Genomic DNA, 26,489 nt, shown 5'->3' on the forward strand with positions numbered 1-26,489 from the left:
TGCATAAAATAACACCGATCAAGGAAATAATACAATTCAAGCACACAGTAGATACATAATAAATGTTAATTCCTTCCCTCATTCCAGATGGTGCAAAATAAGGAATTTTAAAGGTACTATGAAGAACAAGGAGCATTTATCCATTAGATACCAAAATATCTGAGAACTACAAAATAAAATTTACTGATACCAGTGTGAAAACTCTTTAATGCCTACACAGTGCACAATTATGACCATTTATAGTTAAATATAATTTTCTAAATATGCCATCACTTCGAAAACATTTTCTCATTTTTTCCAATAAATTCTAAGTACATACCCAACCAGTAACTGCCAAGAAACCACAGCCCATCGTGATGCGAGTGTCACACCATGCCAAAAAATGCCAAATCGATAACGGTACAACAAAAAGTTTATTTACCCTTTAAACTGCGTGGGTTTAAATATATTCCAGCCTATTTGATATTGACACACAGCGAAGGCCCCCCCTCTTACCTCCCTCCCCCACCCCTTTAAAATAAAGATTCTTAGTGTCTGGGAAGGGCTTAAGAAGTCTGGTAGAGAACGGCAAAGGAACGGAAAGAATCAACTTTCTGAATACATCCGTGTCAAGGGAAAGTTTACTCCTTAACTCCCAAATACAGCTACTGTAGCCACCAGGAACTCCGACGGCATGTTATCTGCCATTCTCGGCACTTGTCCCGTCTCTAGCCCTGTTCTAAGGAATTAGAGCGAACGAACTTCTCCCTTCTCTACGGCCCACAGGTAAGGCTGGTCACCCACTCAGGCGACTGGGATCCAGACAGTCGGTTTCACAGCAAACGCCCACCCAACTCTATGGACCCCCACTCTCCCCCGCCCGAGGATCCTTCCCCGCCCGCCTCGCCCCAAGCTTCGCACATGCGCACACCCAATTAGGAAAAATTAGAGCGCCCCCGGCCCTCGCCAGGTCCCCACGCCCAGCTGCCACGCAGCCAGTCCTCCTGCCCTTCTTGGGGCCGTCGGCTTCACTATTCAGTAATACGCATGTGCAAGCAGTGTCGCCTGACCATCTTTCAGGCGGCCGGGGCGGGCCAGCAGGCGGGACCAAGTTTCTTACGCACGCTCCGGACATGCGCAGTGCATGGACTGAGGCGCCAGCTGTCGATTTGGAAGTTCCGGGGAAGCAGCGCATGCGCGAGTGTACGCGTTGCCGGCGAAGAGGGGAGCCTGACGACTCGGAAATTTGAATACCACAGTAGCATGGAGTGTGACCTCTTGGAGTCTGACATCTTGGAGTCGTTGGAAGATCTAGGGTAAGACTGCCAGGGCACGGGTCTCCCAAACCCCACACTGTCGCCCACCGGCCCGAAAACTCCTTCTCCACCTCAGTCAGAGACACCTGCCTCTCCACGCCTCACCCCGTGGCTCCTGGCTGTCGCCTCCCTATAGCCCCAGGACCCCAATGCCACGTCCACTGCCTGCTCTGCTGGGTCGGGGCCCTCCGGCTGCGACGCCCCTAGGCCTGCCCTGTGCTCGGTGCAGCCAAGTTTCCCGCAGCGTTTGTCAGTCATGCGTGTCATTGTCTGGGCTCTGGTTCACGCCACCCCCCCCCAGCTTCTCTCCGTGCTCCCCATCCTTCTGCCCTACCCCCTCACTCTGGAGGTTGCCAAAGTTGATTCTCTGTTTTCCTACTTGTCCTCCAAACTTCCTGCTTCTGTCTTGAGCCCCTGCTCCTACCCCACCCCACTTCGCTCAGAAAATCTCCTTTGCCCAGTCATGTCTGCATGCACCCAGGCTTCCCTAAGGCACATGTCTGCGCTGCATCCGTTCTGCCAGCCAGCTCACTTATACACCTAACCTGTCACCACCTTCATGGGAACCACTCGCTGTTTCCCTTGACTCTGACACACCTTCACTGAGCCGCCATTAGCTCTTAGCCTTAGGGGCATCCTCACCCACCAAGTCCCAGCGTATTTGTTGTGCATTTTTGTCTCCCCCTGACAATTAACCCAGCCATAATTCATCAGTATCTGGAAGCTGGAAATAAGGCTGCTTATCTCACTGGGTCACCCAGATCAGTGTACTCTCTTAAAACTTGAGAACTTAGAATTTCTTGGGCTAAATGCTGTCCAGAAACAAATTGTATAATTAAATATTTGCCCACAGTACAGCTTTAAAAAAAAAATACGGATTTAGAAAACTATAAAAGTAGCAAGTCTCTTATCAAAACCTTCCTCTAGGTTTTTCCATGCCATGGAAGCCTTTGGGGGAAAGCTTACTTTAGTATTAAAAGAACAAGGGTTCCCAAAGTCTGCCCATTTTTAGGAAAGGCAGTGGTTGTGCTTATCTTTTTCTGTCAATATGAATTACCATTGCTCTTTTCTTTGGAACTTGCTCTGAATTTTCATGAATAAAGTCAGACTTTAGGCAGCTTATTTCTTTGATGAGAGCCTAAGTAAAAGTCACAATCAGCAAAGTGGTGTCTTTTTGGTGAACCTCTTAGACTAAATTGCTAAATTTCACACATGAAGTATTCAGTAAACACTTTGGGTCTGTTGGCAATGTTGGTCTGAACACTTAAGGGTACAAAGTGAGGTGGAAGAAAAGTTCACACTGTGAGAATATGCCTTGAGAACTGAGGAGAGCCAGGAAGAGGAAAGAAAACTGGGAAAGGAAACAAGTCCTAAGCTTCCTAGAAGTGACACTTAGACACTTAGTGTTGAAGGAGAAGTAGCATGAGAGGATGGAGGTAAACCCCACTTAAATGAAGTCCATCTGCAACAACTGATGATGGATGCCACTTCTTCCTATGATTGTTCTCTTACCCTTTGTTAATTGTGTTTTTCTTCTCTTGGGTACTGGAACAGTCATTGTAACTGTAATAACACTAATTAAATAAATAATTGGGATGGGTTGTAAGATAAACCGTGGGATTTTCTGAAAACTTGACTATAAATTTTAACCCGTAACGTGTTAGTTTGGTGGCATTCAGCCATCAAAAATTAGTCTTAATTGATTGATGTGTGCTTTTCAAGGATTTACTGGGAAATATTAGAAATAAATGACCAGTGTTTATTTCTAACTTGGTACACAGTAAGAATTCAGTAATTACTTGTGGGATAAATCAATAAAATTTAAGTGTGTAACACAGTGAGACACTTGTAGGCCTAGTTTGTTTATTCCAGTTTCTAGCAATATGTGGTTTTGAATCTAGATGCCAGACTATATAGAATCTCACTTTTTGCGTAAGATTTCTTCTGTCCCATTAAAAATATAAACATATGATTATATTTTAAGAGGGTTGAATGTTACATTTCTCTAACATCTCTATACCTCTAAAAAGTTATCTTAAGTATATTGAATGTATCATGATTAGCGTTTTTATCAAGATTTCATTAATAAAAGATGAATATGTGTTTTAAAATTACTTTGAGAATGACAGAATCTTTAATTCTAGCCATATTCTAGATTGAGGTTCATTGTTACTATTGTCTTTTGAGTGTTTGAATGTTTAATAATTTTTTAAAATGACCTTTGATTCACTTGCAAAGAATTAGGATTCATTTGCACCAGTTCACCTAAACATCAGCTCACCAGCAGTTAGTAAATTAATCTTGACATTAATTTACTAGTATATCTTAGTCATCTTAATGTCATTAAATATAGAAAAAGGAAAACAAATGAATAATTGGGAAGTTTTTGCTTTTAAAGACAGTCATTAAAAACCTAGTCAAATTAATTTCTGGTAAAACCTCTAGAAAAGATAACCCAAGTTTTATTTCTGAAATAGTAAACTATAGTATCACTTAGAAATCTAATTTTAGTGCTAATTCAGTTAAAGTAAGAAAGTAAACCTTTGTACAATAAGGGCTCTCAGTAAATGTACAGAGGTTGACGTAATTTAGTAGTACATATGATTCTATTCAATAGTCCCATATTTTGAAGGAATTAGCTTGTTTTTCTAATAGTTTACATTTGCAAGTTTAGAGATTGGTCATTGTAACTTATCTATGTTAAATCATTGCTTAATTATAAAAATAAAATGTAAACATATTGTATCTGTAATATATTAGATATGATTTTATATTCTTCTGAAGTGTAATTTCTTACTCACCAGTTACAAGGGTCCATTGTTAGAAGATGGCGCTCTGTCTCAAGCAGTCTCTGCTGGAGCCAGTTCCCCTGAGTTTACCAAACTCTGTGCTTGGTTGGTGTCTGAATTAAGAGTGCTCTGTAAACTAGAGGAAAATGTTCAAGCAACCAACAGTAAGTAAACATTCAGTTTTAGGTGCTAAATATAAAAATAAAATTTGTACTGTCAGGTGAACATTATCAGTACTGCAGCTGAAATTTCAAGTTCTTTGTAAATGTAAAAAAAAAAAAATTTGTAAAGAAACCAACTCGTTTTTTGCGATAAGGCGATTCTAAAGTTGAAAAACCAGAATGTAGTTATACAGCTATTAATTTGTGCAAGTTGGAAAAACCCTATTACTGGGATATAAAAAAGTAGAGATAAGTATATATGAACTTTACATTCTTGGAAATTTGTGAAATCTTAAATTGATGGCTAGAAGTAGAAATTGGGATATTTTTCTCTTAGGACTACCAAATCCCAGAAATACACATAGCATGTAAAGTAAATGCTTTATAATTCTGTTATATATGGGAAGAAAGAATGCTTTATTAAGAAGCTTTCTGTATCATTAGGAATGTATCACTAAATGCACCACAACCAGATCCAGCACCAAACCAGATCCAGTCAGGTTTATGCTGTTGAGAGCTGTTTTATATTTGCCAATTTTGTTACTGCTTTAGCACTAGTTTTGATGTGATGAAAGAAACAAAAGCATGGAACCTGATACTCCACCACCTGGTTCCCTCCTATCATAGGTAAACCCATAATAGGGAAAAATGCCCATCTGCTAATGAAGAACTATACACATAATCCCATTTTTTTTTCACCCCCCACAGAATCCCATTTTGAAAAGCTAACTCAAGAGTTCCTGCTGTGGCTCAGCGATAATGAACCCAACTAGTGTCCTGGCCCTGCTCAGTAGGTAAAGGATCTGGCATTGCTGTGAGCTGTGGTAGGTCACAGATGCAGCTCATCTGGTGTTGCTGTGACTGTGATGTAGGCTGGCAGCTGCAGCTTCAGTTTGACCCCTAGCCCAGGAACTTCATTATGCCAAATGTGTGGCCCTAAAAACATTTTTTTTTTGTCTTTTCTAGGGCCATACCCGCGGCATATATGGAGGTTCCCAGGCTAGGGGTCTAATTGGAGCTGTAGCCACCGGCCTACACCAGAGCCACAGCAACGAGGGATCTGAGCCGTGTCTGCAACGTACACCACAGGTCACAGCAGCAACGGATCCTTAACCCACTGAGTGAGGCCAGGGATCGAACCTGCAACCTCATGGTTCCTAGTCGGATTTATTAACTACTGAGCCATGACAGGAACTCCTTTTTTTTTCCTTTTTTTCTTTTTTTTTAATTTAAAAAAGAAAAGCTAACTCTTGCATGTTTGGTATATTTAATGTGTATACATAGTTGCATCCATAATCTAATTATTAAGGAGAGTATAAGGTAACAGTAATAACAGCAGCTTATACTTACATTGAGCACTAACCATGTTCTAAGTACTTTACAAGTGTTATCGCATTTAAACCTCTGAGCAGCCCTACCAGACAGCTTTTATTACTCTTTTATACATTAAGCAAGGTAGCACAGAGTACATTGCCTGAGATCACAGAACCAGTAAGTGATGCAGCCAGGCTTCAATGCCCAGCAGTCAAGTTTGGGAGCCAGTGCTCTTAACACCACCTCTTGACCTAATATTTCTGAGATCGTAGATGCATTTGAAAACGCCACCTGTAGTAGATGGTAATTATTTATAACCTGAATCCCCTTTTTTCAAGTGAAAATTATCTTATAGGAGTCAATATAAAACAGGTAAAAGTGTGGCTTTTTAGTTAAAGTTGAGAGGGAGTACTTTGAGCCCAACTCTCTCCTCCCCAGCTGCCTCTAACATAACTGGAGTTCAGAGAACACAGCTTGCAAAACGTTGATAATGTATTCTCATTTTACAGATGAGAAAATGTACTTAAATCAAGTGACTGTCTGAAAGTTTGTTAGTAAAGTATTATCCCTCTGTGATATTGGATAGAGCACCATCAACATAGGAAGGAAGAAAGGGCATTGCTTGTCCTTGGTTCACTCTGAGCTCTATCGTTGACATGTTCTGGGAATACAGAAATACAGATCAGTTCACCATCTTTACATGTACTCTAACTGGGAATTTTAGGCATAACTGTAGCAACTGGAGATTAGTACAGTAGTTAAATACTTCACTTTATGGTTCACAAAGAAAATCAGGCCTTGGGGAAGGTTTCATCAAGGAGCAAGACCACTGGGCTTTGATGGATAGGTGGCATTTGATAGAGGAGGAGAGAGTAGAGGGCCTATCAATCACAGGGAGTAACTGAAGTGAAGGCACAAAAATAGAAATAAGACTGGCCATTCTTGGGACAGTGAGACCAGCCTGCACAAATAGAGGGAATGTTTGTGGAGGTTTAAGGTAACTACTGCATACATGTAGTAGGAACTACTACCTAACAATGTACTGGGAAAGGCAAAGCAGAGAGTCAATGAAGAATCTTTAAAGCCAACCAGAGCAAATTAGATTGGATGAGGTAGAAATTAGGAAGCCATTAAAGATCTTCAAATAAGACAATAACTTAATGAAAACTGTTTAAGAAAGCAAATTGGCAGTAGTGTGAGAAAGGGTGAATTAGAAGGGGAAGGAACTTGTGTTAGGAAAATCCTATTAAAAATTTCAATTTATGCATAAATATTATGCTAATGGAAAAAACAATAGTTTTTATTAAGTAAGATTATTCTAATTCTTACAAGGCCCAAGTGAAGCTGAAGAATTCCAACTTGAGGTGAGTGGCCTGCTAGGGGAGATGAACTGTCCATATCTTTCACTGACATCTGGGGATGTGACCAAGCGCCTTCTCGTTCAGAAGAACTGCCTCCTTTTGCTCAGTAAGTTCATGGCTACTAGAATGTAGCTCTTATTTTCTATTTATGTTTTCCATGATTAATAAACAGGTTTAAAGAAAACTGTTAAATTCCTAACTTAGAAGCTAATGATGGGTCGGTACACTGGTAGCAGTGTTGTTTTTTAATTGCTACTCTTTTATTGTTTAAATTGGGTGTGGTGCTCAGCCTGCTGTGCTTCACCAAAGGTGACTAGCAGTAGCACTGGAGCATTGTCCAAATGTGTGATTATCACACCTTAGTGTTCTAAACTAGAAGCACATTTTAAAAATAACTGGGAAGATACAGGGGAACAATGAAGATTCTTTTTTTAAGTAATTTCTTTGAGGACAATAATCATTCATTAGGCGCAATAAATGGTACGTGCAATTATTTATTTTGTCTTAGAGATATTGCTTTGTGGCCAGGTAATTGGGGATTTTGGTTTTGTTTGCAAATATGTCAAATTACATTGTAGACATTTCTGGAATATTATTTGGATTGTTCCTATACTTAGTGATCATTCCAGGAAATAAATTTTTATGAGAAGTTCTTTCCTTCTTAATACACTAACAAATATTTCTCTCTTCACCCTGAAAAACAGTAAGTAGACTCAGATTTTATTGCTTTATATAAACTCTCCAATAAATATGACCAATAGTCTTAAACTCTGAATTTTTGTAGCATTCTGAGACACATTTAGATTAAGATTTGGGTAGTTGAATATTGTACTTCTTATTATGACAAACACAGTTCAGAAGATCTTTTAAGTGTTTGCTTTTTTACAACTGAACTATGGCTTTTGAAAAATGGTGCAACTCCAATTTTGAAGGTTCAGTTAAAAAAAAAAATCTTCTTCACAGCCATTATACTTGGGAACTAAGGTATTCCAAAATCACCGTCTTAACTTCCCATTTGTCAAATGATTGTTACTGGATGGGTGTAGGGGCAGGGGATAGGCACACAATGTTAGGTATTGCTTTAGATGCTAATATTGTTGCATTACAGTTCTTACGCATGTGTTCATTATTCTTCAAATTGTATAATTTCAGTAACTGGCTCAGCCATGGTATTATCACTGAATCTTTCTTTGTAGCACTGCTTATCCTTACCAATACCTGATATTTGGCACTTAGAATATGTTATCTTACATAGGAAGACAAAAGCTGTGTGGAAAGCTTAGTAATGACCCTGAATAGAAAATTCTTCCAAAGAGCTCAGAGTTTGGTCTTTTTAGTGCTGATACTCATAAAAACCACTTGGGATATATATATTTACATTTTCATAAAATGCCTTTGCCTCTTTCATATTTCTTAAGCAGATTGCTCTGAATATTGTTATTTTGGATTCAGGGTGGTTATTAGAGACTGTATTTTTAAGCACTTCAGGAATATACAACTATTTGCTTCTCAACTAAATGACTAAATGAACTAAAGGTTACTCTGCTCTTGAAATTCTTCATGCATACATACCCACTGCTCCCTTCCTCCTCTTTATCTTTGCTCTGCTGTTTCCCCGTTCTAAAATATTCCCCTCAGTTTGTATCCTCTCTCATGCTAGTATCCATTTATGTACATGTACTCATTCTCTATTCACTCTGTATAAATATTTCTCATCTATCCAAGTATTAGTTGTCACATCTTGATGCTGTAATTTTACTTAACTTCTTCCAGCACCCTTACCTTACTGATTTGAATCTTTTAAAACGTGATGTTCTTGAGGTGGGAAGGAATAAACCAAGCTCATTAGAGTTGTTAATAAAACAGAATAGTCTCTTCTCTAAGAGTCTATAGTGGCTGAAAAACTCTTTTAAGTGTCAGGTTAAGAACTGTTTTGGCTGTGCATTGGCCTTTCTGGTTGTCAGGTTATTTCCCTTAGGTATAAGAAGTCGGTTATTGTTTTATGCATATATTCTTTATTCCTAACTAGATTGTCAGTAGAGATAATTGTTTTTGTTGTGTATTATATCTCCAGTGCCTTTGCTGGTACTTTGAACACATCAGCTACAGTGAATGTTTTTTGATGGTAATTGTGTTGGTGAACTAATTTTGTGAATACCTGAGCTATGTTGTCCCAAATTTAGAGACTGATTTATTAAATCATATATGATTTTCTAGAATAAGGGTTGGCAAACTTTTTCTTAAAGGGCCAGATAGTACATATTTTCAGCTTTGTGGGCCATAGGCCTTTGTCATATTGACTTAGCTCTGCTGCTGTAGCATGTAAACAGCCATTTACATCATATGTAAATGAATCTGACTGTAGCAGTGTTCCAATAAAACCATATTTGCAAAAACAGTTGATTATTTTCATGACAGTGGGGTTTTGCTCTTTTGATCTTTTAACTCATATGGTTTGCAATATGGAACACATTAAGATTTTATCAAATCCATTTAGAATGACCTTTCCAGAAACTTAGCTGTGTTTATTCTAGAACAGGAGTTGGCAGCTTTTCAGAAATGATCTGCCAGAATTATGACCCCTGTACTTCTCACATTACACCTTGGGTGTAGGAAATGAGATATTCAAGCTGATTATTCTTTTATACTTATAATAGGACTTAAGAGCCCAGAAAATGTCTTTTTCCAAAACTATCTTCCTAATATTGTCAGAAAGTTCTCACTTTGTCACATACCCTGAAATCCTGAGATCCAAATGATTATTAAACATCTTTTATAAAAATTTAAATGTCCTTGGGAAGGTCAAGCGAATAAGATTTAATGTTTATACCTTCAACTGAATTACCTGAAACAGATTTCAGCCCTCATCATACCTGGCTGAAATCAGCACACAAGGGAATGATATTGATACCAAAGGACTCTGCCAAGAAATGATTACAAAGTTTGGCGGTTTTTAATTTTTCCAGGGAAGGGGGAGGGTGTGAGAATGAGGAAAGTAGGAGGAAAGGGAATACTGAAAAGAATATAGGTGGAAGAGGGTTTTCATGAACGGGCAGAGGGTGACCTTAGGCTACTGGATACCATTAAAAAGGAATATGAATTTAGTGTCTTCCATCTTCTCTTGTACCTGAAGCTTTGACTACTTAAAAATGTTGTTCTTTCACTCCAATCTTAAACAGATAACCTCAGTATTGGAAGGTAAGAGGCAGGATAGTTATATCACTGGTGCATATCAGTTGTGAGACGTAAAAAAAGAAAAATGACAACCTTTTTAACTGTTGCTGAAAATTAGCCACCTGCCACCTTTTGTAAATTCATTAACAGATGCCAACCCCTGTTCTGGAAGCTCCTTAATAGTGAAATACAAGAATCCAGATTTTTAGATGTAATCTACCTTGATCCTTTGGTTTCAAAGAAGAATTGCTTGCTTTTAAATCAAGCTTTAAACATATATTGGTGAAATACTGAATTACAGAATCAGTTTATATGTTATGTCATTTGCAGATAAAAATGGTATTCCTTTCTTGTTTCTAATCCATTCTTGCAGCTTTAAAAGTTACATATCATTAGGTCTATAGAGTTGTGACTCCAGACTTATGACTATTAATTATAGCTGTATCTCATTTTGAAATCTTATTTTGTTTACTTCAGCATACCTCATCTCAGAACTAGAAGCTGCCAGAATGCTCTGTGTGAATACTCCTCCAAAAAAAGCTCAAGAAGGAGGCGGTAGTGAGGTCTTTCAAGAGTTGAAAGGCATATGTATTGCTCTAGGAATGTCCAAACCTCCAGCCAATATAACTATGTTCCAATTCTTCAGCGGGATTGAAAAAAAAGTAAGACCTTTAGTACCAGATTGTAGTGTATTAAAGGCATAGTCCTACAGTTGTTTGAAATGAAGCAAGTTAATTTCTCTTAATGGGAACCTAATGTGCATATTATTAAGTGATTGTTACTAAATGAGTTTTGGGTTTTAAATCCTAGATACCTTCAAAAGAAATTGGTATTTTCCTTTTTTTTTTTTTTTTTTTTAGCATGTTAGCATGTTTCTTTTCCAAAAAAGGAGACTTTACACTTTGATTTATAAACTGAAATAAACTAGATATAATGTAAAAAGAATTAGGACTTAAGTCCTATTAAAACTTACTTTGATGCAATTAAATTTAAGGTCTTTATCATTAAATGTTACCAACATTCTATTCTTCCCATTGACTGGACAGAAAAGGATATTAATGTTTGGGATTTTAATCCAGTCACTTCAAGTCTTATATGTTTCAGTTGGCAAACTAGATATGTTGACTGCTAATGTTATCTATGATGTGAAAATAAGTCAGAATTACTTTTATACCACGTTAATCAACAGCTAAAAGATTTTTTACATAGTTGATTAGGAAAGAAATGTTAATAAAAAATTAATGAACAGGAGAGAATGAAATTTGTTATAGCAAAGTTATTCTCTACATGCATATCTGCTGGACTCTTAAGAATTGGTACATTTACGTTGTGGGGTGGATGGACGCCATGGTGCACAAATTTGGCTGAACTCTACAGGGGAGCAGCAGTGTATCCACAGTCCATATTTTTCTGTGTGTTCATTCATTCATTCAGCAAATACGCATTGAGTGCCCTCTGTTGTCAGGCACTATTCTAGGTGCAGTGAAGGACTCATGCTTCCATAGGCACGTGAGGAGTGGGTCAAGTGAGTGTCTTTATCGTGTGGGTCTTGTACATTTCAAACATCCTCCACCTTTGCCTTTGTCAGGAATCTTCTTTTGATGGCAGGATATGATGGGAATTGGGAAGATGAGGAGGATGTGTTTTTAGATTTGTTTATTCATTCATTTATGTTTTTGTGTCAGTTAAAGGAAACATTAGCAAAAGTTCCACCTAATCATGTGGGAAAGCCTTTATTGAAGAAGCCAATGGGACCGGCCCACTGGGTGAGTAGTAATCATCCTGAGTAAACTTTGTAAGGAACCACCTTCCTGTCTCAGGATATTTATGTTTGTGCTTTTGAAGTTACATTTTCTAATATGTGGTTTCCTAGGTGGACATCCTTATAATCATTTTTGTGAATCTTAAGACTTAGCCAACATAATTTTATTCTGTAAGATTAGAAGCACTTATTTCATGAATTGTAAATATTTCACACAGCTGATTAAAATAGATTAAAGTTCAGTATGATGCATGTTTCTAATTGCCAAATGGGTTGCCTTCAAGCCAAAAATTTCACTGGGCTGAGCGTCACACAGTGAACTCTGGGAAAGCTAAATGAGAATTTTGTATTTTATATATGCTTTATTACAGGGTTTTTTTTTAGGGTCACACCTGTGGCATATGGAAGTTCCCAGGCTAGAAGTCGAATCAGAGCTGCAGCTGCTGGCCTACACCACAGCCACATAATGCCAGATCTGAGCCTCATCTGTGACCTATCCCACAGCTCATGGCAATGCCAGATCCTTAACCCACTGAGCAAGGCCAGGGATCAAATCTGCATCCTCATGGATACTAGTCAGGTTTGTTTCCACTGAGCCACAATGGGAACTCTCTGCTTTATTATATTTTGAGATGACATTATTATGCCTATCATTTCATTAATTTATAACTTTTATTACCCTGTTTAATAAATAACCTGATTGATTTTGTGCTGAGTGCTGGGGATTCACTTATGAATGAAACAGATACCATTCTGTTTCTGCCCTTTTGCAATAGAGGGTCAAGCAGATTTAAAGTGTAACTGGTCTTTTTAATTTTGTTTCAGGAAAAGATAGAAGCAATTAACCAAGCCATAGCCAATGAATATGAAGTTCGGAGAAAGCTGCTAATAAAACGTTTGGATGTCACTGTCCAGTCTTTTGGCTGGTCTGACAGAGCTAAGGTACACATTAAATCATTTAAAAGAGTGAAGTGTTTATAGACATGACCCTTAAACTTTCCTAGCACAGTTTAGGTACATTGGAGACTCTAAGAGAAATACATAGGAGATACACAAATTAATTTTTCTTTAGTGAGTTACTGAGTAGCAATTACTTCAGCCATTCAGCAAAAATGAAAGCATTTATTTTTCAATTTCTTAATGTTTTTCAACAAATCTATATGTTGTAAACCCTACTGGCAGTACGCATTTGTGAGAGAAAAGGAAATAGTATCTGAAAATTACTAAAAATTATTTTGAAACCATTTGTTTACTATACTTTAAGCTAACAATATAATTTGCTAATAAAATACGTTAACTAAATATAAGGAAAACTGGATTTAGGAGGACCGGACATTTTGATCCTTTTATAGAGAATTGGAGAATCTGGTAAAACTTTATTTCAACTTACATGAGCTAATCCAAGTAAAGATCTTGGTCATTCAACAGATATTTGTTAAATATCTACTATATTATCAGTAAGTGGTAATTAATTGGCACAGTTGATTAATTTGACCTTATATTCCTGAAATTGAACCCATTCTTGAATTTTGTGGAGATTGGTCCAAATATGTTAGTATTATTGGATGTTCCCTTACTAGTGTTTTTTTTTTTGTTGTTTTGGTTTGGGTTGTTTTTGGCTTTTTAGGGTTGCATGTGGAGGTTCCCAGGCTGGGGGTCAAATCATCATTGCTACAGCTTCCAGCCTACACCACAGCCATAGCAATGCGAATCCAAGCCGAGTCTGCAGCCTACACCACAGCTCACAGCAGTGCCAGGCCAGGGATCTAAATGGCATCCTCATGGATGCTAGTTGGGTTCGTTAACCACTGAGCCACGAAGGGAACTCCAGTGCATTCATTTTTGAAAGTAGATTTCTCTGAGTTGTAGTTGAGAAACTGTTTTTATTTAGTTCTCCAATTATCTTTGTGATATGTTAGTTTCACGTAAAATCTTTAAACCATGGCACAGTCCTATTTAGCTGCTAAATTGATGGGGTAGATATTTATTGTGTTACACTATTTTAGCGTTGAAAGAAGTCTGAGAGATCATCTTAACTTGCTTCATTTTGCAGCTGAAAAAATGGAGACTTAAGTAAATGGAAGGTTTTGACTAAGATCTCACAGTGAGTCAATAGTAACACAGGAAATAAATTGTTCTCCTTTGGGACTACTGTTGAGGAAATACCAGTCCTTTCTTAAATTGTCTTTGATAAAAACGATCATTTCACTCTTATATAGTACATATACTTCAAAACAAAAACCTGCAGCTCTCAGCTAGAAGAGCATGTAGTGATTGATGGATGTGCACTGACTCCAGACATTAACACTGTGGTTCTGGTTTTGACACTGCAGTTAATGGACTTTACTTCTAGGGTCCTAATGCACTGTGTCTGAGCTTATGTTTACTCTCCTCATTTTTGACATCTTCAAAATTGCCATGTTCATCTAGGTAATTTTTAAGTTCCTTTGGAACTATAATAAACAATGAATCTACAAAATACATAAATATAATAGAGATGAGAAGGAAGGGCTATAACAGTTAACTTGTACAAATGTATTTTTTTGTTTCATTTAGTGAAATTTATGTAGTGATATGTTACTTTTTTTTTTTTTGTCTTTTTTGCCATTTCTTGGGCCACTCCATGGCATATGGAGGTTCCCAGGCTAGGGGTCGAATCGGAGCTGTAGCCACCGGCCTACGCCAGAGCCACAGCAACTCGGGATCCAAGCCGCGTCTGCAACCTACACCACAGCTCACGGCAACGCCAGATCGTTAACCCACTGAGCAAGGGCAGGGACCAAACCCGCAACCTCACGGTTCCTAGTCGGATTCGTTAACCACTGCGCCACGACGGGAACTTCCGTGATATGTTACTTTAAAACTTTGTTTCAAATCACTTTTTTTAGGGCCCTACCTGGGACATATGGAAGTTTCCAGAATAGGGGTTGAATCAGAGCTGCAGGTACTGGCCTACAGTACAGTCACAGCAACTCGGGATCCGAGCCACGTCTGTGACCTATATACACCACAGCTCATGGCAACACCCGATCCCTAACCCACTGAGCGAGGCCAGGGATTAAATCTACATCCTTGTAGGTACTAGTTGGGTTCATTACCACTGAGCCACAACAGGAACACCCTATAAATTTTTTTGATATGCACAACATGAACTTTTGTTTCATGTAATTAAATTTATGTATTTATAACACTTTTAAGTTGCATTTTAAATCAGTTTTATTTGAAACATATATAAAACTATTTTCTCAAATGAGTTTGTTTCTATTCACCAAACATTGATTGAAACTTATTATAGGTACAGTAGTGACTACAAGAAAAAGAAATATAAGGCTTTGAAGAAACATTCCCTAGATAAGCTATGGAATGGCAGTCTCTTTAGTCTTTTAATTTTTTTTTTTTTGCTATTTCTTTGGGCCGCTCTCGCGGCATATGGAGGTTCCCAGGCTAGGGGTCCAATCGGAGCTGTAGCCACTGGCCTACGCCAGAGCCACAGCAACGCGGGATCCAAGCCGCGTCTGCAACCTACACCACAGCTCACGGCAACGCCGGATCGTCAACCCACTGAGCAAGGGCAGGGATCGAACCCGCAAACTCATGGTTCCTAGTCGGATTCGTTAACCACTGCACCACGACGGGAACTCCTAGTCTTTTAATTATTAAAGAAAAATTTTAAAAATAAAAAGTTGCAGTTCTCTTGTGCAAAATGTTAAGTATCACCATTGTCACTACAGTGTGGGTTCAGTCTCTGGCCAGGGGAACTTCCACATGCTGTGGCCAAAAAAAGAAAAAAATGTCACTGGGGTTCTCTAGTGACCCAGCAGTTAAGGGTCTAGCGTTGTCACTGCTACAGCATGGGTTTAATTGCTGGCCCAGGAACTTCTGCATGCCACAGGTGTGGCAAAAAAAAAAAAAAAAAAAGTTAATGGCCATCTCATTGTCTTAACCACAATGGCTATTTTCTTTTTTAGTATTATCTTCCATACTTTGTCCACATGTATAATTATAGTAAACATACCTTTTTACATCTCTTTTCATGTAATATAAACATTTACCATCAATATTTGAGTACCTGCCTATAACTGACAGACTAAGCAACTTTTTTTGTCCTTGTGCTATTTTCCTGTGTACTTAGTTGTAGCTGTTTCTTCCAGAATTTAAAAAGAAATTATTGTTGCTTCCCCAAATTTAGGTTACTTTGATTTACATTTTATTTATCCTTGTCTGGAGAACATGTTTTATATTTGTTAGAACTTTATTTTCTCTTGTGTGAACTTCCTCTTTAAATCCTTTGTTCATTAATCTTTTGTGGTCTTAGGTTACAAGTGCATTAAATGTACTTCTACTAAATGTTAAATTAGACTTTTCTGTATATTTTATTTATAATAAAGGAAAGTATTATATGGGGGATCACTTCTACAAGAAATGTGTATCCATAATTAGTTCATATTAGTCACAGGTAACATTTTTAAATCATAGTAAGCAGATGGGAAAATTTTAAAAAGCAGAATTGTTGAAATGGGTTTCCATTCATATAAATAGATAAAATTAAGATGTTTGTTCTGAGACCACATGGCAAGGGGAACCTTTTTAGCCCCACAGTCCTTAAAGGGAAACCCCTCTATTCCTGTATACCCCCCATCATTCCTTGCTGTATCTGCAAGTCTGACAGCCGTACTCTTAAGATTGTTCTTCACTAGATAGGAGCAATGGTGAGTATGTAACTTTCTCTCTTATCTGGAGTCTAGTAAATATTATCAGATATTTTGGAAATCTTTAACTCATTTAATATCAATGTTTCTGTTTCATCTTGAAAATTGACATTTGTCTTTGAACACTTCCTTTCAACAGAGTCAGACTGAAAAATTAGCAAAGGTTTACCAGCCAAAACGCTCAGTCTTATCTCCTAAAAGTACTATTGCTGTTGCCCATCTTTTGGCCGCAAGACAAGACTTGTCAAAGATTTTAAGGACAAGCAGTGGCTCTATAAGAGAAAAGACTGCCTGTGCCATCAACAAGGTGATGAGAATACCTTTTATTTTCTTTCATATACATTTATTTCTGTTTATAAAATAATTTAACATACCTTTTCTTGTCCCATAGGTATTGATGGGCAGGGTTCCTGACAGAGGAGGTAGACCCAACGAAATTGAACCTCCACCCCCAGAGATGCCACCATGGCAGAAAAGGCAAGATGGCCCCCAGCAGCAAGCAGGAGGCCGAGGAGGAGGGAGAGGTGGTTACGAACATTCCTCGTATGGAGGACGAGGAGGTCATGAACAAGGAGGAGGGAGAGGTGGACGTGGTGGCGGTGGCTACGACCATGGTGGCCGAGGGGGAGGAAGAGGAAATAAGCATCAAGGAGGCTGGACAGATGGAGGGAGTGGAGGAGGAGGTGGCTACCAAGATGGTGGTTACCGAGATTCGGGTTTCCAGCCAGGTGGCTATCATGGTGGCCACAGTGGTGGCTATCAAGGCGGTGGTTATGGTGGCTTCCAAACATCGACATATACGGGAAGTGGATACCAGGGTGGTGGATATCAGCAGGACAATAGATACCAGGACAGTGGGCACCATGGTGGTGATCGAGGCAGTGGTCGAGGAGGGAGAGGTGGTCGTGGAGGCCGAGGTGGACGTGGTGCAGGCCAGGGAGGAGGTTGGGGAGGAAGAGGGAGCCAGAATTATCACCAAGGGGGACAGTTTGAACAGCACTTCCAGCATGGAGGTTACCAGTATAATCATTCTGGATTTGGACAGGGAAGACATTATACTAGTTGAGGCTACACACCTTACATTTTGCTAGAGCTCAAGTAATAGAAACTTAGTTTCAGAATCCTGAATCCAGCATGGATTTTGAATTAATGTGACACCAGAGGTGGCAGGCAGATTTCTGCTTGGCATAAGCATTTGTAGGTCTTCATTCAATACTGTTCTTTTTTTTTTTTTCCCCCCCTTAATGGACTTACATAATGCTTGTTTATTTGAGAAACACATACAGTACTCTCCTTTGTATGAAGAATTTCTTAACAGGTAATTATAATTGCCTTTAATTGACCAGTAAACTAATTCCACAGCCAGAACATGCATACTTTTGTGAAGAAATTACTTGAATAAGTAGTTTTCATGGTTTTCAATATGTGATTTTGAAAAATGAGGATTCTCCTAGATTTTTTTAGATTAACAACTAGGAAACCGTCCTCATTATTAACAATCCATTTATATGTGTTTTCCTTAAAGTATTCTAATGCCTATTTTCCAAGCACAGTTCTGCCCTGATTGGCTTTTTATTCAAAGAGGTTATGCAACATTTGCTTCATAATAGAACTTTTAGATCAGTTCCTATTAAATGAGCTCTTCTGCAAACAGCACAGTCAGTAGCCTTATCCTTTCAGTGGAATACTGTACCATATGCTCAACTCTGAAAACCTTGAACACGGCTAAAATCCGTCAAGATTATAAGAGCAAACTAAGTTGTGAACCTATAGTACATGTAGGCATTTAGTTTAAGTAGAGCAATTCAAACTGACCTGCATCCATTCAAAACAAGTTCCTCCTTCACCTTATTTTTACTTGAAATCTGCTAGAAGAAACAGCAATCTGAAATTTGTTTTATGCACGAGTTAATACCACTGGCTCAGCAAATACAAGTTAATTTGCTTTGGGCAGGAGACTTTTTGTAATGGAAGAAATGCACTACCAAGTTAAGAGGACAGATTTTGCTTAGAGCAGGAGGCCCTTTATTATTGCTGCAGAACAAAAGCCTGGCTGAGTTGATGTTTGACACTCTTCTTTACTGAAATCTACATGACACTTGTTGCTGGGTTTTTGTACACGTAAATATTGTCAAGCTGTGAAAGAAAATGGCTGGAGGTGTGCTTTGTGTGAAAGGTGAGCAATAAAAGTGTATGTTCTCTCTTTGGTTGGAGTTTTATTTTAGCCACTTTTTTAAACTGAATTATTCTGAATGCTTATTTCAAGCTTATGAACTAAGGCCTTTGTATCCCAAAGATTCTCAAGTGTTGCCTTGAAACATAATTTTTGATGAGTGAGAATCCTTACCCTAAAACCTTAAGTAAATTGAAAAATAGCTTTATCTGGATTTACCTTTTTTACTACAGTGTTATAGCTGGAAAATTTAGGAACTCGTCTCTGGCCACTAGGTGTAGCTGTTGCTACACAGTGTGTTAGGCAAAGATCCATTAATAGGCCTGAACTTTTAGGTGTTTTTGTTTGTTTCTCTTAAGAGTGAGAGACATTTTTTTTTAAAAGGAAGTTCATTGAAAATACAAATATTGTTTGTGGAGTTCCTGTCGTGGCTCAGTGGAAATGAATCTGACTAGCATCCATGAGGACGCAGGTTCAATCCCTGGCTTTGCTCAGTAGGTTAAGGATCCAGTGTTGCCATGAGCTATGGTGTAAGTCCAGACGTGACTCGGATCCCATGTTGCTGTGGCATAGGCCAGCAGCTACAGTTCCAATTTGGCCCCTAGCCTGGGAACCTCCATATGCTGCAGGTGCAGCCCTAAAAAGATCAACAATGACGACCACAACAAAATATATATGTTTGTAAAAAATCGTACTTCCTTTTCCTGCTAAATTGGGCTTTTTAGAGTAAGGAATCAACTTATGACTTACCGTTAAAAATATTCCATTTGCTAAACCAGCTATAATGGAAAAAAATAAAAATCATTATGTTAAAAAAAATACTCCATTTGCTGTTGAGATAAGCACATTCTTTTGATAGTTGAAACCGTTTTTAAAAGCCTCAATCATTTTGTTATTTTTAGCTGTTCATTAGATTTTTCAACTAGCATTTACCATCCTAAAATGTTCAAACTTAAAAGACAATATACTTTTATTTTTTATGAAAGATTTTAAGTTCTGCCTTGAAAGTTTTGTGTTCTCTCTTTTTTTGCTTATTACTATGTATAAGTTTCATATTAGAAGTAAAATTGTTAAGGATTCCTATCTAAAAATGATATCTTAGAATGTATTAACACGTACCTTAGTATTTGCTTTAATCTGTTTTCTAGCCTCAGACTCTACAATATATTTAATATGTTTTTCTTTTGACAAACAATTTTGACTTATTTTTGTGGGTAATAGATTAATTTTCATATATGAGCATATAAGAAAACATGAAACATCTCTCCACCGTGGCTCTAAAATTTACATTTTTTTTCCTGCTTCAAACTAAAAATTTTTTTCACATTATAAACCCATAAAAGAATTGTCTTTTAGTTTCTGTTCTTTGACATTTATTAAGTTTTCCAGAAAGAGGATATTGCAAACCACCAGTTAGTTTTGTTATTTTAAAATAAAGGTACGTTGTATAGAGTGTTGAATCTGTATACATTCTTAATCTTTATTTGTAGAAAAGATGACTTACTGGAGTAGGGAATGTGGGGATTTCTTGGAAAAATAAAAATTTTAGGGAATGTTTAACATGAAATCAAAATATTGTCTCTTAAACGGATACTCAGACAGCACCTTTTGTTAGTGCTTTGTTTCTTCCTCTGTCAGAACTAGAACAGGATGTCAACATTCTCTATGAAAATTATCAAAGGTGTGCCACTATCATTTTCATTTCTTGCTCTCTATCTAGATTTAAACTGAGCTAGTATCTGTTGGGACTCAAGGTGGGCCACACAAAAATATGTCACAATGGCATATTGATTATCTTGAATTAAAGTTACTTAAGACATAGCCAATGCTAGAGGGACACTGACCCTCCTTCCTGTCTCACTGAAAGTAAGAATTAAGTCTCATGTGAAAGATGCACTCCTGGCATCTGGAGACAGAAGAACATACATCCTTACTGCCAGAGGTAGGGAATTTGGGTCGAGAAGCTGGTATAAACAAACTTTGTTACTTTTTTTTATTATTATTATCACTCAATGAATTTTATTACATTTATAGTTGTACAATGATCAACTATCTCAAACCCAAACTCTGATTTAGATATTTTGCAAATAAAGTGCCCAAAGCCAAAACTTTGTCCTCTTCCTCACAAATATTTTTTTTCTTTTGTCTAAAAAATATAAAAGCTGCCTGCTTTGGCTAGGTTTCATTTCTGTGAGACTTAAGTGTGCACAAATTAAAATTTATTTTTCTCCAGTTAATCTGTCTCATGTCAGTTTTATTATTAGTCCAGCCACAAGAATTCAAGAGGGGTTGAGGTAGAAATTTCTCTCTCTTCAGCACATCCAGCTGGAATGTAGTTAAATTTGTGCTGAGGAAGAGCATCTGAAATCATTTCTATATAGACTTGACCCTTGAACAGTGTGCGGGTTAGGGTTGCTGACCCTCAATGCCGTTGTCTCTTGGTATCCATGGAGGGTTGGTTCTAGGACCGATTTAGGTTGACCTAACATTAAAAATACATTCCTCACAGGGTGTCTAATGTTACACAAAACTTTTTCCCTCACTAACATGATTCTAGTCACTAGAAATGCTGTGTATTGTTCAGTGCTACATTTCCATGTTTGTATGTTAGTGTATTCTTAGGGTTCTGATCACTGATTAAAGCAGGTATACATGTTAGTATTTAAACTCACTCATTCACCTGAGTGCCTTTAGTCACCTGCAAAATGATGTTGGTAAAGGTGTTCGCATAAACATAACTGTTGACATGAGGACTTGCATAGTAAAACATTCAGTTCCTACTAAGTATAAATGAAAAAAGCCTGGGGTGGAAATAGAAAAATAAAATTTAACATGTCCCCTAGGAATGTGAGGGAAAACCTTGGGGAATAGTCTATGAGGATGACCTGTATTTATTAAATTATGTTATACTTTCCTTAAGAAGAGAAGCCTGCAGTTCAGTTCAGTAAACACCTGAGTGTCTACTCTATGCCAGGCACTATGTTGAGCATCTGAAGTACAGAGATAGGTTAGAAAGTCCCTGCCTTGGAAAATGATCAGTGGCAGAGCCAGAAACAGATCATTGTAGCAATAGGATAATAAAAACTGAACACTGTAACAGGGTTACCAGCCTAGCACGGTCTTCAGCATTGCTCACATGAGGTAGAAATTGGCAGGGGATGTTGGAAAGATTGCAGGAGCCAGGTAATAGAGGGCTCCACATACTTTCCTAAGTAACTTGGAACTAATTTATATTTTTTAGTATGCTAAGGCTTGTAGCATGGTCAGCTTTGGATTCTCTATGAATCACTGGCTAAAAAGTAGAGAATAGATTTAAGGAGGGGGCAAAGATTGGAATCAAAAGCTTAGAATTTAAACTCATGTAGTATAACAGGGGTAGAGAAAGGACAAATTCAGGAAGTATTTAGGAGGTTAAATTATAGGATTTTATTGGTTAGAGTAAGAATAAGTGTTGTGTGTATGTGTGTCTGTGACCAGAGGACAATACCACTAATTGTAATCAGAATATAAGAAGGAGTAAAGGTGTATGCGGGGGGTGGGGAGGGGGAGGTGGGAGTGATTTCAATCTGAAACTCAAGAAAATGCCTAGAGGTAGAGATTTGGGAAAGATCAGCATCCAGTGATTTTTTGAATTGGACCATTCAATCGAATGATTCTGTATTAGATCACCCAAAGAGGGGGGAAAAACATTGGACCAAGGAAGGCATCCTGAGTAATAATCATTTAAGAGGTGATGGAACAAGGTCACAGAAGTAAAAGGAAACCAGAGCAGTTGGCATCCTCTTCATCAAGAGCAATGTGGTAACTACTGATACCCACGTTTCCCACATAAGGAGAGTGAAGCCCAGGGTGGATGAGTAGTTGGCCCATATCCATGTAGCTGGTAAGCAGGGGAGCTGGAATGAAACCCAGGCAGTCTTGCTCCAGAGTCCTGTAACCAACAATTCCATCTGCTACAGAGCCAAGGCTTAAAAATATCCATTACATCTTAGCTTTTCAAGAGCACTTTAGAATAAATGCCAGTTTCCTAGAGTTTGAAGGAAGAATGAGAGGCAAAACTAACTTTAGACTAGTTCTGGAAGCTTCACTGAGAAGGGAAGGACAGAGTAAAATACTATAAAAACCTAGTGGGGTGAAATGTATTTTGAAAGGTTACAAAAGGCAAAGGAAGTTTTCAAGAACACTTAGTAACTGAATATCTTTGGAAACTCAAAAGTGTCAACTACAAAATTCTTTAGGAATTGAAAGTAAACCTTCACTGTATCTTAATGGTATTTTTTATGAGGCATTTAACAAGATTTATCAAGTTTTCTTTTAGAAAGGTATAAATCCTTAGAGCAGATAGGTTAACCCCTATTTATACATAATTTCCAGAACTTACCAAGGCCTTAAAACCTTCTGTAATGTCTCCTAAGAATTACGTGCTTCAGAGTCCTTTCTCTTAACAGAGACCAGTTATGTGGTGTGGAAGACCATTCACAAGTCAACTACACTAATGTGAAACTCAGAAAAACTAATTCTCACTAATCCCCAATTTTCAGAAATTAATGAAAAAAAAATTGAATGAAATAAGCAGAAAGTAAACCCTACCCTAAAGGGATAAACAAGGGCTAGTTTGTAATCTTATTTATAATGACGATGACTTGTAACAGTTTAAAATCTTGTAGGGCTGCTATCAATTAACCTCTTACCTGGTTATTAAAGTGCTTGCTAGAAGAAGAAAAGTGATGGAAAGTCTCCCTTAGAGGCACTTGCTCTTTGACAAACTTGGGCAATGAAATGTATACCTGTATTAAAATTCAAAAGCAATGAGTTGTTGCAAAAAATATTTACCTAATGATTTATTTAGAGCACCTAGAGGCAGGAGATCTGCATTCAGAACTCTGGTGCACTAGTTCTGTGACCTTGAGAAAGTTATTTAACCTAGCCAAACCATAATCTTCCAGTTTGGAAAGATCTGGATAGCAATTCCCACTTGCTTTGAAAAGCTGTGTGGATTAAGAGTGATAATCTGTATAAAGTGCCTCCCACAGTGTATGGGACATAATATACACTCAAAGTTTAGTTATTATCAATACCGAGGTAATTACTACTCAGGAACACCTTAAACAGAACCTGACAGAGAATATCTTCCCTTCCTGGCGCAAGTTTGGAACAAATGTTAGAAAGGAGTGTATGGCATTCAGTTCTTTTTCTACAACTTCGGAACAGCCAAAAATATCCCAGTTGCCAGCACATGACAGACAGTCCGCTATGCATTCTTCTGCTTTTTCTTTTTTTTTCTTTCTTTCTTTCTTTCTTTCTTTTTTTTTTTTTTTGTGGTCTAACTTGAAAATCCTTTTTTTTATTTTTTTTATTTTCCCACTGTACAGCAAGGGGGTGAAAATCTTTATAATGTATTTAGTGTGTGTAAATCAGAGCAGCAGCATCAAGGACAACCAAGGGAGTGAGTTGAAGATTAGGAGATCTTCAACTCATCCACTCATGTTACAGAATTCTTTTTATATCTCTTTGGAATGTTTCCTCTAGATGAGCCTTTTTTCTTCTTCTTTCATCAAAATCAAGCTAAGATAAGAAGGTAGGATGACAGCTGTAGTTCAGCACAATGTTTTTCCAAAATGAAATAAGAATACACAGCCATTGCAAAGGATATGCTGCACTAGTGAGTCCGCAGGGATAAATTTTTGATCCTCATCTTTCACAAGTATTCTTTCCCAAAACTAGCTGAAAAAATAAGTTTTCCCACTTTGCAAAAGTAAAAAAAAAAAAAAAGAAATCCCCAGATACGTATCCTACATCTTTCTCTTATGAATTACCCCAGAGTATACAAGCCTCTAGATACCAAACACAGACATGATTGAATATACTGGGTCAACGAGGCCTCCTTTAACATGATTCAAATCATTCTAGTCCTTTAAGTCCCTTCTTACTTATCTCTGTTAAAGGTCAAATCACCCATCTAGGGACACTTTGAGGTCAGAGCAACCAAAAGAGTATTGGTTAATGATATGGATTTTTTAAAATACACAACTTGATTATTTTACTAAAAATCAGTCTATTAAAACACATTGGATTAAGACTCATGGATAAAATGACTTCAGATTCAGGGGGTCTTTATGCTTTAAATAAGATAATTGGAACCAGTTTAACAAATCAAGTCATAAGATACTTATTCCAATCACAGTCAATACTCATTTCATTTTACAGAAAATAAGCATTTAAATTTATAATAAAACAGTTTGTAAATAAATTTTAAAATGTGCAGGTGAGCATAAATAAAAGCTTAAAAACCACTAATTGATAAATGTCTTCATGTGTGTCTGAGGGACTACTTCATGACTAACACATTGTCCCAGACCAGAGAGATCTCTCTCTGTATGTATATGCATTTTTTCTTTTTTCTTTTTAGGGCCCCATCTGCAGCATGTGGAAGTTCTCGAGTTAGGGATTGAATAGGAACGACACCTGTGGCATAAGTCATGGCTTGCAGCAACTCCGGATCCTTAACCCACTGAGCAAGACCAGGTATCAAACCCACATCCCCACAGAGACAACGTTACGTTCTGAACCTCCTGAGCCACAATGGGAACTCCTCTTTCCATATATTATACACCAGACCAGACCCTTTTTGAAAATATAATCTCTATGATTTTTTCTATGGAGTGTATAGGATACCACCCTTGAAGTTATTTTAGCCATGGAAAAATAAGTGTTGGGTGTAATGTACTAGAAAGAGGACTATAATTAAGAGCTTAAAAATTGTCTCAGTTCTGCTAATAACTAATTCTATGTTTTTTCTGTTTCATTAAGTGGTTGTTAAAAATATGACCACGGAGTTCCCGTTGTGGCGCAGTGGTGAACGAATCTGACTAGGAACCATGAGGTTGAGGGTTCGGCCCCTGCCCTTGCTCAGTGGGTTAACGATCCGGTGTTGCCGTGAGCTGTGGTGTAGATTGCACATGCGCCTCGGATCCCGCGTTGCTGTGGCTCTGGCATAGGCTGGCGGCTGCAGCTCCGATTCGACCCCTAGCCTGGGAACCTCCATATGCCGTGGGAGCGGCCCAAGAAATAGCAAAAAAAAAAAAAAAAAAAGTATGACCATGATTCTTAGAAATTGCTGCAAGGGGACATTTGTCGCCCTTGTTCACCATGCTTCAATTGTTCCTCTGTGACACCCTAAGGAGAGTCCATATCATTATTTCATTATTAATATTATTTAATTTTTTGAATAGGTAATACATAGATCAAAATTCAAAATGTAGAAAACAGTTATTCAAAGACGTCTCCTTCCTCACTTTTGCCCCCCAGCCACACAGTTCTACTGTCACAGACATCTAATTTGTTAGGAGGGGGGTGTGTGTTGTTTGTGTCCATGTGTCCTCCTCTTTCAGGGATATTTTAAATAAATAAATATATTCATTCTTTTCCCCCAATGTATACAAATGATGACATGCAATACATAATGTGTTTCACCTTGATTTTAATATTTATTTTGGAGACCTTTCTATATCAATTCACAGAGATTTTCTTTTTTTGTTTTTAACATATGAATGGCATTATATCATGTGCACGTAACTATTATCTAACCAGGGTTTTATTAATGAATGCTGGATTATTTCCAGTTGTTCCCTATTCCAAGCCATACCGTTATGAAAAGTTATGTTCACTTTGTATTTCTCTTATGTCCAAGTATACGTTGAGAGGTCACAAGCAAGAGCCTGCATTCTTGAGCCTGGCTCCACTACTTACTA

The 26,489-nt window shown here is 37.8% G+C and overlaps 1 protein-coding gene across 1 annotated transcript; it reads left to right on the top strand.

Annotated features, from left to right (window-relative positions):
- Positions 1-1,140: 1,140 nt before the first annotated feature.
- Positions 1,141-18,768, top strand: FAM98A (family with sequence similarity 98 member A). The gene is made up of 8 exons (XM_047782295.1): positions 1,141-1,295; positions 4,100-4,248; positions 6,892-7,026; positions 10,572-10,756; positions 11,780-11,860; positions 12,682-12,798; positions 16,705-16,872; positions 16,957-18,768. The coding sequence occupies exons 1-8, from the start codon at positions 1,243-1,245 to the stop codon at positions 17,629-17,631; spliced, it is 1,563 nt and encodes a 520-aa protein (XP_047638251.1). The 5' UTR covers positions 1,141-1,242; the 3' UTR covers positions 17,632-18,768.
- The last annotated feature ends 7,721 nt before the right edge of the window (positions 18,769-26,489 follow it).

Source organism: Phacochoerus africanus, chromosome 5 (genome assembly GCF_016906955.1).
Source record: "Phacochoerus africanus isolate WHEZ1 chromosome 5, ROS_Pafr_v1, whole genome shotgun sequence".
NCBI classification, from domain to species: Eukaryota; Metazoa; Chordata; class Mammalia; order Artiodactyla; family Suidae; genus Phacochoerus; species Phacochoerus africanus.